Here is a 13117-nt window from a genome sequence, read left to right on the forward strand (position 1 = left end):
CAAAGTATATTGAGTTGGTTCATCGTATGGAACTTGTGGTGTGGTGTGGTGTGGTGGTTGTGGCTTAATGTGGCCCTGTAGCTTAATAAAAATTGAGAGACTGACCATAGAGGAGAGGTGGCAGTTACTATATGGAAGGAGAGACCAATGCTGGGAAACACATCCCAGGGCAACACAATACCAATTAGGACCAGGGACATTTGACTAAATACATGGCCCCTCATGACCCTGTTAGTCCATATTCAGATAGTTCATAGTCCATAGTCCATATGCATAACCTGACCTCTTAGTCCATCAAAACCCCCTATACCTCTCGACTAAGCCTCCTGGTTGGCGATCTGGTCAACCAGGCTGTTTGATGCGGCTGCTTGCATCCTGATATACAAGTTACAACCTGCTTGATTAGGTATCCTTTGAAGATGTTTGTCAAGTTCTCTTTTGGAACAATTATCTGCCAAAGACATTAGAAAATACCACTGCAAAAGCAGCATATTTGCAATCATCATGGGCCCGGGGCAGTGGCAACACAGCGAGCACCTAGAGAAGTGTACTCCAGGCACGTGCAGATTGTGGTGAACAATTAACCAGTCACACACATGTAATGAGGCAGAGAAACATACACAAACAAAGCAAATACTAAAATGTAGAATTAGTTCTCAGCCAAATCACACAATAGAAAAAAATATTATAGAAGATTTAGGAGTGATAATATCGGAAGACATTACTTTTAAAAAACACCATATGGTAATTGTGACACCTGCAAGAAAAATGACAGGCTGGATAATGAGTCTTTCAAACAAGAACCCAGACAAAGAGATACCAGACTAATCATGGTACTCTTTTTAAGACACTAGCTCTCTCTAAGGTGGAATAATGTTGCACACTAACTGCTCAATTCAAAGACGGAGAAGTTGCTTATCTGGAAAACGTGTAGAGATCTTTTACTACCCGAATTCTTTAAAGGAAACTTCCAAATTATTGGGAACATTTACAATTTGTAAATCTATGTTCTCTTTAGTGCAGATATTACTTAGAGTTTAGAGAGAGAGAGTACTTTATACTTAAAAAATACTAGCAGGACTGGTTCAAATCTGCTCAAGAAAATAATACCTTGCAACACCAGGAGGCATGCTCTGGAAGTACAGAAGAGTCCTAGTGAAAAGCAGATGTACAACAGGTACATTGAGAGAATCCTGACAACATTGGGGCCCAAGACTTTTCAACACTCTGGAAATATAAGGAGCATAACTAGCCGACCTCTCAAGGTGTTCAAAAGAGAATTTAGGATACTCTTGCAAAAGATTCTTGATCAACCGGATTGGGATTGTGAAGATTGTGAAGAGCAGCATCCAACAGCCTGGTTGACCAGACTGCTAATCAGGAGACTTAGTCAGAGACCTGGCTGCATGGACATTAAGTCCTGGAACCAAGAACAGGTGAGTAGTTAGATATGACCGACCCCCACAAGACAAAGTCCAGGGTGGCCATCAGTTATCTTAATAATTTGGACTGGGAAGAAACTGGTGGAAATGAGGCACTTAACCGTGACATGTTGATATGATGAACTAGGCAATATGACTGACGTGTCATGGCCGGTATCAGAGTAGTTGGAGGTGCATAGCCTCCTGGCAGCACACAGGTGTACCTAGCGAGTGTTCCAGGTGCTTTGTCTCGGTGTCTTGTTTTCTCTTCTGTTGTTACCTTACCGTGCTGATTTTATTGTTTCAGTCACTGGCTTTATTATGATCTTAATGAGCTAGTATCCTCAAGCTCCCTGCCTCTCTTTACAGGAGGGAAAGGTGGGGGGGCCAGGGTTTGGCCTTTGGGTCCTGACAGGCTCACAATGACTCTCAGGGCTTTCATGGATTGAATTGAGTGGAGCTAGCTAGGTAGCTAGCAACTGGGAGCCTCCATAGGAGCCCTTCCAGAAAAACATTAGATCCTACATTTGATGGAGAAACAAGCCTGAATAACTGTAGGGTACTGGATCAGTTTTGGAGTACCAGGCAAACAAGGAAGCTGATAGTCATAGTGGTTAGCAGGTCCTGCTGTTCTTAATTTGTGTGAGTGACCTTCTTGACCTGATAAGATCATTCATGGCAATGTTTGCAGATGATGCAAAACTGTTAAGGGTGAAGAAGATTACAGGACGTAATGAATAAGATTTAAACAAGCTACAGGATAGGGTAGAGAAATGACTACCTAGAATCATGTTGCTGCAAATGTACATAATAATATTTGGGAGAAGGAAATTTAGCTAGGTCAGTACAGTAGTAGGAGGAGGCAGTTACTGGGTTGGGAAAAGGAGAAGAATTGAGTATGGCCAAAATATTAACTTTTAACATGAGTAGCAGGTGTAATCAAACTCAAATCAACAATATATTCAGAAACATTGATTACGTTTAGAAACTAGAACATGACTACATTTATTTAGAGCATTATACACAGCCTACATCAAACTAGTTTGCGTATACAGCACCAGAATGGAAATACCTTGTATATTGCAAACAAAGTTTGAAGACCTGGTGATAGAGTTAAGAAACTGAGCTTTGACAACACTAGAAGAGACCTGACTCGAGAGAAGATATGCTTATACTGTATCATGAAAGATTCTGAGGTGAATAATAGAGACGATGTTTTTATAATGAGGGAAAATGGAACGAGGGTGAAGAGGTAAAAAAAAGTGAGCACAGATGTAAGTAAATGTTCATTTGAGTACATGCTATAAGTGATGAGAGTTGATAGGAGAGGTGGTGGTAGCCACCTACAATCACAGCTTTGAAGAGCAAGTAAAACAGAGTACTAGTTAATTGTGAAGCTTATATGCAGCAGGTACACTAGCTATGGGGCTTGGCCCAAGGGCTACATTTCACTGCTTGTAGATTGTTAGGTAAGCCCCAATGCCCAAACTATGCCTTCCCTATGCCTATGCCTGGGGAGCCGGTCGGCCGAGCGGACAGCACGCGGGACTTGTGATCCTGTGGTCCTGGGTTCGATTCCAGGCGCCGGCGAGAAACAATGAGCAGAGTTTCTTTCACCCTATGCCCCTGTTACCTAGCAGTTAAATAGGTACCAAGGTGTTAGTCAGCTGTCACGGGCTGCTTCCTGGGGGTGGAGGCCTGGTCGAGGACCGGGCCGCGGGGACACTAAAAGCCCCGAAATCATCTCAAGATAACCTCAAGATAACCTCCCTCCCCTCATTCCCTCATCATACATGCAGACCACTCATTTTTGGTGTAATGTGCCTGGTTCAGAAGCCGGGTACACCTTCCTCGATTATCTGTGATTGAAAATGATATGCAGTTGTATTATATCTTGTGAATCATAGGTGATTGTGTTTGATTTGTGATATATTTGCACTCTGATGTATCTTTTGTTTACTTTTGGCAAGCAGACTGAAGAGGTAAGATCTACATGCACAGTTGTTATAACTACTTTATTTTGTGGGAAATGTTCTCACACATTACACTTCATCACAGTGTGAGACTTGAGAATGTTATTTAGAAATTAGCAGCATATATTATCTAGCTATCATTTCTGTGTGTATAACAAGTTACAGTTTTTTAAGACAGAATATGAACAGTACTTTAATGTTCATTTTAACTTAATATTGTAATACAGGCTGGCATAGAAGTAACATCGCAGCAGAACTTCAGTGGCGACTCCCAGGATTCTCGAGGCTACACAAGCATCAGTGTCCGGGAGCCTCTGGCAGCCATCAAGGCACAGACACAAGGCTCCGCAGCGCCTCAGTCATCAACGGTCACTCAGCCCCTTGAAGGAGAAGGGTTTGTACCACATTAGATTTCTCACAACCATTCAAGGACCAGTTTTATTTCCTCCAGCTTTTGTTACTTGAATAATTGTCCATAATCAAATCTTGATTATTTGATAATTGATTAACCTAACTGGCTGCGAGTGATTGCTGCTTCAAAACATGCCTATCTAACTCAAAAAGTGTCCTGTTAAATCCTTCCCTCAAAACTCGAAGTAACCAGTTACAAAATAATAGTTGGTTTAATATTTGTTTTAATAAACAAAGTTTCTTTTGGATTATATTACGCAGATATAATACCACTCTTTGAGTGGTATCAGATATCTGGAGATGCTAGGACTTAGGGAATCGTGCCAGGCCACCGAGACCCTCCTCAGCCTTCAGGAAGCCAGAACCAGATGGTATAAGTGTATCAAAACAACCAGCTGCTTAAAAGGAAATTTATAATGCTGATGAAAACATGGCAAACAGGCCCAGCGTTAATGCAGGCCAGCCAGGTCACCCTGTGTCCTCGCCAGCCAGTCACCTCATTCAAATACTTGGTGCAGTCAGGATCGCTTGGCCCACAGTCAGGATTACACTTTCAGATAAGTGGCGTTGGCTGTCTTTGGAAAGTTTCATTCTCTGTGGAGAATATCGTTTTGTTTGTTTCATTTCCTGCTTCGTGCTTGTGCCACCCGCTTGAGAGTGCCCTGTTATTTCAATTTGCTCTGGCTGTTTATCAGGATTCTCTTCCATGTTAGCCAGCTTGTGTTTTCCTTGCTCTACCAGTTATCTTTGAAGGGTTCAGGTGTCCACCTCTACGAGTTGACTCTCTTTTTTTTTTTTTTCAAGTCTTCTCGCTTTCCCTCCGTGAATTTTGTTGATAGGCGTGCTTGTAGTTAGCTGTGTGCTTATGTGTGTGTTGTGCCTGGCTTTGTCCCTGGTACAGTCATGTCATGCACTTTAGCCGAGGGTGCACTTGGATAGCACAAGAGTTTTCTTGAATGTGACTGCATATGCCTTCCCCTGCTGAGTTGTCTGATTGGGTATTGGCATTTTGGCCAGTCATGATGCTTCTCATGTGCTTGGCCTACCTGCTTGTCTCAGGGCAGTCCAGGTGGCTATTATTCCACGCCATTGAAGATGAGGGGGGGATGGAGCTGTCAAGTTGAGGCGCTTCATTGTACGGTTGGGGCTTTCTTGCCGGCCCAGTGCCTGATGCTCCTGTGTGCAGTTTTTCACAATGCTATTCAATGTTTAGGACACAAGTGGACACATTTAGTGTGCTTTTTGTCAGTATGTGATGTCTCGATAAACTCCCATCTTTTTTCTTGGACATCGGTTTATCAGGCAGTGGAATCACAGTTTGTGGTTCTGGTTTCTGTGGCACCCGATTGAACTGAGTAGCATGGCTGCCGATCTTCTGTTGTTTCATGAGGAGGATGTTGAGGGTTTTGATTTTGGACAGCTGTGCCATATACATGCCAGCCTCTCTTTCATTCCTCTACTTGAGCCATTGAGCAGCTGGTTCACACAGCCCTGTCCCTTGCATCCTCTGTTGGTATGAGCTCCTAAATGACTTTAGACTCTTCAGTCACCGATATGAGGTTGGCGAGGGCACCTTTGGGGGCCCCTCCACCTAGGGATCTTAACAGACATGGTGGAACCTTCCACTCTTTTATTTCTGTGGGACACACCTGAGGGGGGGGGGGGTTGGGGGTTGGCTTCCCTTGCTGACCCTTTGTGCTAGCAGGGCTCAGGAGGGTGAAGTGTATTGACACCCACCCAGGCTCTTCTTCCACTGTGGGGAAAGGGTCAGGAAAGGTCAGTGGGTCATGGATTGTCTGAGGAGGATCAGTGGTTGCCCCTTGACTCTGGTGTTCTAAATTGGAGGGTTTGATTCTCTGTGTGGAGGGTTTGGTTCTCTGTACTCACCTAGTTGTACTCACCTAGTTGTGCTTGCGGGGGTTGAGCTCTGGCTCTTTGGTCCCGCCTCTCAACTGTCAATCAACAGGTGTACAGGTTCCTGAGCCTATTGGGCTCTATCATATCTACACTTGAAACTGTGTATGGAGTTAGCCTCCACCACATCACTTCCTAATGCATTCCATTTGTCAACCACTCTGACACTAAAAAAGTTCTTTCTAATATCTCTGTGGCTCATTTGGGCACTCAGTTTCCACCTGTGTCCCCCAGTGCGTGTGCCCCTTGTGTTAAACAGCCTGTCTTTATCAACCCTGTCGATTCCCTTGAGGATCTTGAATGTGGTGATCATGTCCCCCCTAACTCTTCTCTCTTCCAACGAAGTGAGGTTTAATTCCCGTAGTCTCTCCTCGTAGCTCATATCTCTCAGCTCGGGTACTAGTCTGGTGGCAAACCTTTGAACCTTTTCCATTTTAGTCTTATGCTTGACTAGATATGGACTCCATGCTGGTGCCGCATACTCCAGGATTGGTCTGACATATGTGGTATATAATGTTCTGAAAGATTCCTTACACAAGTTTCTAAAGGCGTTCTTTGTGAAGGGTTCTGTGTGAAGGGTTTGATTCTCTGTGTGGAAGGTTTGATTCACTGTGTGGAGGGTTTGATTCACTGTGTGGAGGGTTTGATTCACTGTGTGGAGGGTTTGATTCACTGTGTGGAAGGCTTGATTCACTTTGTGGAGGGTTTGATTCACTGTGTGGAGGGTTTGATTCACTGTGTGGAGGGTTTGATTGACTGTGTGGAAGGTTTGATTCACTGTGTGGAGGGTTTGATTCACTGTGTGGAAGGTTTGATTCACTGTGTGGAGGGTTTGATTCACTGTGTGGAGGGTTTGATTCACTGTGTGGAGGGTTTGATTCACTGTGTGGAGGGTTTGATTCACTGTGTGGAGGGTTTGATTCACTGTGTGGAGGGTTTGATTCACTTTGTGGAGGGTTTGATTCACTGTGTGGAAGGTTTGATTCACTGTGTGGAAGGTTTGATTCACTGTGTGGAGGGTTTGATTCACTTTGTGGAGGGTTTGATTCACTGTGTGGAAGGTTTGATTCACTGTGTGGAGGGTTTGATTCTGTGTGTGGAGGGTTTGATTCACTGTGTGGAGGGTTTGATTCACTTTGTGGAGGGTTTGATTCACTGTGTGGAGGGTTTGATTCACTGTGTGGAGGGTTTGATTCTGTGTGTGGAGGGTTTGACTCTGTGTGTGGAGGGTTTGATTCTGTGTGTGGAGGGTTTGATTCTGTGTGTGGAGGGTTTGATTCTGTGTGTGGAGGGTTTGATTCACTGTGTGGAGGGTTTGATTCTGTGTGTGAAGGGTTTGATTCACTGTGTGGAGGGTTTGATTCTGTGTGTGGAGGGTTTGATTCACTGTGTGGAGGGTTTGATTCTGTGTGTGGAGGGTTTGATTCTGTGTGTGGAAGGTTTGATTCACTGTGTGGAGGGTTTGATTCTGTGTGTGGAAGGTTTGATTCACTGTGTGGAGGGTTTGATTCTGTGTGTGGAAGGTTTGATTCACTGTGTGGAGGGTTTGATTCACTGTGTGGAGGGTTTGATTCTGTGTGTGGAGGGTTTGATTCACTGTGTGGAGGGTTTGATTCACTGTGTGGAGGGTTTGATTCACTGTGTGGAGGGTTTGATTCTGTGTGTGGAGGGTTTGATTCACTGTGTCGAGGGTTTGATTCTGTGTGTGGAGGGTTTGATTCTGTGTGTGGAAGGTTTGATTCACTGTGTGGAGGGTTTGATTCACTGTGTGGAGGGTTTGATATCATGATGGTCATTTTCCCGTAGTAATGATCATTTGGCATTGTTTTTGCCAGGGTTACCAATTTTTCCAAGCAGTTATTTGTATTGGAGCACTTTAGCCTTCTGGTGGGATATTTATTTTGCACTGCAGTGATCTCTGATTCCCAGTCTGGCCTTTGGGGGGTGCAGATTGTGATCTTGGTCCCCAGTAGGTGCCGGTGGGTGTTTAGAGGTCTGGCGTAACCCTTGCCATGTCGGGTCCTTGCCAGCTTGTAGTATCGGGAAGCTATTGAGGAGCTCCAAGAAGTGTTATCTTACATAATTCATGACACTTTCACTATATTTAAGGTGACCCCCTAAGTTATGTTTCCGTATTATTATTGCTGACTATGAAGATTTGTAGAGTAAAAATCAAAGTGTGTCAGTATTCCCATAATTCATTAATGAAGGTTATAAATGTATAATATCTCTTGATACTATGGTACAAAAATTGTGTGATTACTATTAATTAAGGGGGCTTATTGCGGGTAAAGTAAAAGTTGTTCAATTTGTTTATAAATTTATTTATGAAATGGTTATAGAAAGGGCTGCAACTGGTCCAAGTTTCAGCATCACACCCTAAACAGAAAAGGAGAAAAAAATACAGAACGTATTATGCAACGAATTTTCAACATTTTCAAAAAGTTGCAGGGAACACGTGTCAACTAAAATCATTTCTATAACACTCAGATATCACATTAGCATGTAATAAAGGATTTGTAATTGGGGTTTTAGCCAAAAAGTGTTTAGTGCATATAATATAATTATTCAAAGTTACCCTTCCAAAAATATGCAATATATGATGTTTATAAATTTTTATAAAAGCTAAAAATGGAAAGCTTCTGATGATTTCATTTTTCAGACTGCTACTTATTTTTATCAGAAGTTAACCAGTAAACTTGTATAATATTTTAAAATCCTAAATTAAATTTCTAGGGGAGCCCCTGGTGGCTCCCTAAAGCTATCTCACTGAGATGGCTTCCCACTATTCACGTCTGTCATAGGAGTAGTGTTTGGTCTACCTGGGACCAGAGCCAGAACCTGGTCCCTGTCATAGAGGCAGGTATAGAGAGCTGGAGAGTATTACAATCATCCATACTGAGGGAGCATATAGAAAGTATGAGAAGCAATGCAGACAACTGCATAGTTCAGAAAATTAATCTCCAAAACTACCAAGCAACTTGGCAAATAATTAATTCAAAACCAAATTTATTTACTTGACACTTTGCTCTAATCCAGACTTTGCTCTTCTAAAACTAAAATTTTAATCTAAAACTTTGCTCCTAGCAGCTATGTAAAGCTGGTAACAGGTGGCGTCCCAGAGCTCCCGCATCCGGGTCAGCACTGGGGCAGTCTTGTCATTGATGTTTAAAGAATCAGACCTTCCTAAGTTGCCTCATTATAGGCTCAACACAGTGGAGAGCCTTGCCCTGGGTAGTGCACTCCTCTGCGAGACCCTGTAGCTGGCCGCATTCTCTTGGTTGTGAAATTGTGGGGAATGCACTCATTCATATGGCACACCCCTAACACCCTTCATAGCAGAGCATATCCCATAGGCTGTGTTTGGTGTCTGTCCTTTCAACAAGCGTCCCTAGTGCGTGAATGTCCTGCTTGGTTAATTGCCTTCAAGACTTTGTAACTTTGTAGATTCCCTTGTGAATGTGTAGTGTGGTTCATTACGGATCGACTTGAGTTTGCTGTCGCTACATACGAGTTTGAAGGGTGCTCGTCAGCTTTGCTACATGCAAACAGTCATTCTTTCTGTCTCTGACATACTGCCTGTTAGTTGGTGAGGCCATTGACCCTAAGTCCTGTAATGTATGGGCTCGTTGGATCTCCATACTGTATTTTTTAGTCTGTTTTAAAATGGGGGGCATATCAGGCAGCTTTCATTTTGTGGGCTTGTATCTCCCACATTTGTGGTTGATGGTGTAGTATTCAATTGGATGCCCCAGAGTTGGCCCCGGTGGTGTTTTTGGACACAGATTGGGATGGGTTGGTGTATTTTACCTGGTCTAAGTTTGTTCCTCTTCCTTTGTCTGCTGGTGTTGTGCACCCACCTCTAGTCTTCTCTCCCCTCAGGTTCTGGCTCCGAAGTTTCTGAGGGTTTGAAATATGGTCAGGGATTTATATTTTGAGTTTCCACCAGAGGTGGTCCCATCTACTGTACTTAAATGGCAGAGGCAGTTGAGCTGTCCCTTTCTGTTGGGAACATGGAGCCTTCGCCTTCACAATCAGTACTTGCTCCAATTTTTCTCTATGGAAAGCAAAACCTGGCATTCTCAGGCATTACATACAGTATAGCTCAGCTTTGGTGTCATCATAGCCAGAGGAAGGTCCATGGGTGCCCTTCAACTGCTCCTGGATTTTGGTTCTGTCTGATGATAATATTTTGCGAGAGAGAGAGGAACAGAAATCCCCATCACAACCAGTCCTACCAAAAGGCATTAATGCAAATGCCTCATGATTGGGGACCAGAGCTATATAGAGGATGGTGCTGATTACATGCAACAGAGAGAGATCCACTTTGGGGTGCCTGAATGTCTTACAAAGCCACAGGAAGGAGGTGGCATCGATGGCCCACTCTATGGAGTTGGGAAGGAACTGGGACAGACCATCTGCTAGAGCACTGGACACTTACTGAATGAGAACCACATAGAGAACCAGATCCCAAGAATCCTGCAGATGAGATATGCCAGCCACAAAGGGCAATGGATCGAAGAGAGCTTTCCCCCCTTGGTTCAGGTATTGAACCACTGGGGTGAAAGTCCAAATAGAACTGGAGCATGGAACCCGGAGGAATCCGAATGTTCCTCAGGACATGCGACACGGCTGCAAGCTTCTGCACCTTACTGTGTGCCCGACAAAAAAGAGGAGACAAACGACTCTGAACAGCCTGGTGAATGCTGGTCACAAAGCCCCAACCCTAAGCTGAGGTGTCCATAAAGACACCAAGCAAGAAGGAAGAAAGGCACCAGAGAACTGAACCCTGAAAAGTCCAGAGAAGAGGCAAGCGATGCAGCAGTCTGTACAAGTCAAACAGGGCCCACACCCAGCAGTTGTCATGGTGGTGAAACTGGAGAAACCAGAACAGCCCCAGAAGCCACATCCTGCCTGGAGAAAAATTATTGCAGGCAAAGTTCAGGCTTCTGCACAGCCGCTCAAGTAACCTCCAAGTCACCCAGGGTGATGTGACAATGCCAGGAGATGGTGGCGCTTCAGCCAAAGCAAAGCTGCAGGAGGAGGGATAAGTGATGCCAACCAAGAACCCCAAATGAGGCCCAGGCAAGTCTGAACCTGGGATGGAACCAACCAGGACTTCCATCAGCTCAACAGGAACCTGAATCCAGTAAGCTGGGAAAGCACCAGATCCCTAGCTAGCGGACATCCGGAATAACTGGGGACCCCACATCAGCCAGTTATCAAGGTAGGCCTGAACACGAACCCCCCAACAAATGAAGACGAGTCACCACGACCCGAGCCAGCCTGGTGAAAACTGGAGACCCAGATTCAACCCAAAGGGAAGAACCCAAAAGCATTAAACCTGATGCCCCACAAGAAAACCTAATAAATTCCTGAACCTGAAATGGATAGAGATGTGCCAGTATGTGTCTGAAGGTCCAGGGATATCATTTCAATACCCTTTCCTAATACTGTACTAGGTGAACCTGGGACAAAGTGGTCATCCGTAACATGGGGCAAGGGATGAACTTGTCCAAGCCCAAGTGTTCGAGAACGAACCGAAGCTCCGCCAAGTCCCATTTCAGAACTGGAAAGAGATAGGACAACCATAAAACAGGTGTGATTGTGTCAACCTCACCAGAAGCAATATACACACTCAGCAAGTTAGGCGAGAAGGTGGTGGAGGCCAAAACCGTCAGTAGTTTCAAAGCGTTATATGACAAAGAGTGCTGGGAAGACAGGACACCATGAGCGTAGCTCTCATCCTGTAACTACACTTAGGTAATTACACTACAATAACCTGGTGCAGGTGAGGAAAAGAGGTCCTCCCTTAAAACCCCAACCCCCAGTAGGAAGGAGGGACTGACTCGACTCCACAACAGGAGTTGGGGTCCACACAACTCCATACAGTGATTCCTTACACAGGTTTTTAAAGGCAGTTCTTACGTAGATTGGACAACAAAAGAACTGCCTTTAGAAACTTGTGTAAGGAGTAACAAGTTCACAAGTGTAGATTTGATAGAGCCCAATAGGCTCCAGAATGATTTGACAGTTGATTGACAGTTGGGAGGCAGGACCAAAGAGCTAAAGTTCAACCCCCACAAACACAACTGGGTGACTACAACTAGGTGAGTACAGCCTGCATGAAATGACCTACCATAGGGCCGGGGCAAACCATGACAAAGGAGTCCCTTCATGAAGCATGATCACGGTACTGACTGACAGATGACGAACCAGCCACGAGGGATACATGCAACCCAGAATCTGGCTCCACCAAGGGCCTACCTTGACATACAGCAGGCAAAACTCCAATACTACTGGACTACCATCAGGAATGAGGGTGAAAACCTCCAACATGAAAACGAAAATCAAAATAAAAAACAGAAATCAGCTGACACTAGGCACTTATAAAAGAGAACACCCTCAGGAAAGAGGAGAGGCAAAAAGGGAAGGTGGACAAGAGGGGTCAAAGACCATGCTGAATCCAAAGACTGGGCTGCCACAGCCTATCTGTACGTGAGGTGGGCAGTGCAGAATGCCGCCACCGCTTCCCACAGCACAGGCATAAACAGTTTGAGCAAAGCCGCCGGGGAAGCCATGGCGGACACCAAAGCAGCCGCACGAGACCCAGAGTCGAATTTCTCAACATCCTTGTGGAGTCAAACAAAACAGGGCCTCACAAGGCTACAAATCACATTACCATGACCAAGCGTGAAGAAGTAGAAAAGTCTTTTGCCCTGAGAGCCGCCAACAGCAAAGACACCTGAACATAAAGCTGCACTAAGTCTGCATCCCAGGAAGAGCCAGAGCAAACAGACAGTCATGGAGCATTCCAAAAGAAGGGCCACCCAAAAATACCTGAAACATGCTCACCACCACACATCACTTGAGTGTGGTGGTGAGTGTGGGCACGACAGAAAACGTGCCCATCCCTGATGGATGTTTATCCACTAGTCAGGAATACACTGGAACCTCATGTGCACCCAATAAGGAGAAGAGACAAAACACACAGGGGTTCAATATAGAGGCAAACTCTGGGTCACACAGGGTTTTCTGGAAATAATTGCCACAAGCAACCAATGGATGGACTTGAGAGGAAGGGAACCTCTTGAAGGACGATCCCAGTGGTCCTAACTACACCCGGGAACAAACTCTTGGAGAAGCCGCACTCGGAGCAAAACCATTTAAGGATGGGAATAGGAGAACCCCTACCCCTTGAACCAAAATGCCCACATCCAAACTGATTAAGACTCAAATGGGGTCCAATAGAATCCAAGGTTTCCCCCTATCCAACTTCCCCAAAACCCCGGAAACCAAACACAAAGGCTTCGGTACAGAGCTAGGGTTCATGTCCACCACCCGGGATAGAAGAGTTGAGGCCGAGGAAGAGGTTTCAGAAGAAAGGGCTGGCTAGAA

The 13117-nt window shown here is 44.9% G+C and overlaps 1 protein-coding gene across 3 annotated transcripts in view; it reads left to right on the forward strand.

Annotated features, from left to right (window-relative positions):
• Positions 1 to 13117, forward strand: part of LOC123760120 (uncharacterized) — a 109736-nt gene that overhangs the window by 62341 nt on the left and 34278 nt on the right. For all 3 annotated transcript variants that reach the window (XM_045745612.2, XM_069325436.1, XM_069325435.1), the window contains exon 8: positions 3622 to 3788. In XM_045745612.2, the coding sequence (XP_045601568.2) occupies positions 3622 to 3788 (167 nt within the window). The remainder of the gene's footprint in view (positions 1 to 3621; positions 3789 to 13117) is intronic.

Source organism: Procambarus clarkii, chromosome 16 (assembly GCF_040958095.1).
Source record: "Procambarus clarkii isolate CNS0578487 chromosome 16, FALCON_Pclarkii_2.0, whole genome shotgun sequence".
In the NCBI taxonomy this organism is placed as follows: domain Eukaryota; kingdom Metazoa; phylum Arthropoda; class Malacostraca; order Decapoda; family Cambaridae; genus Procambarus; species Procambarus clarkii.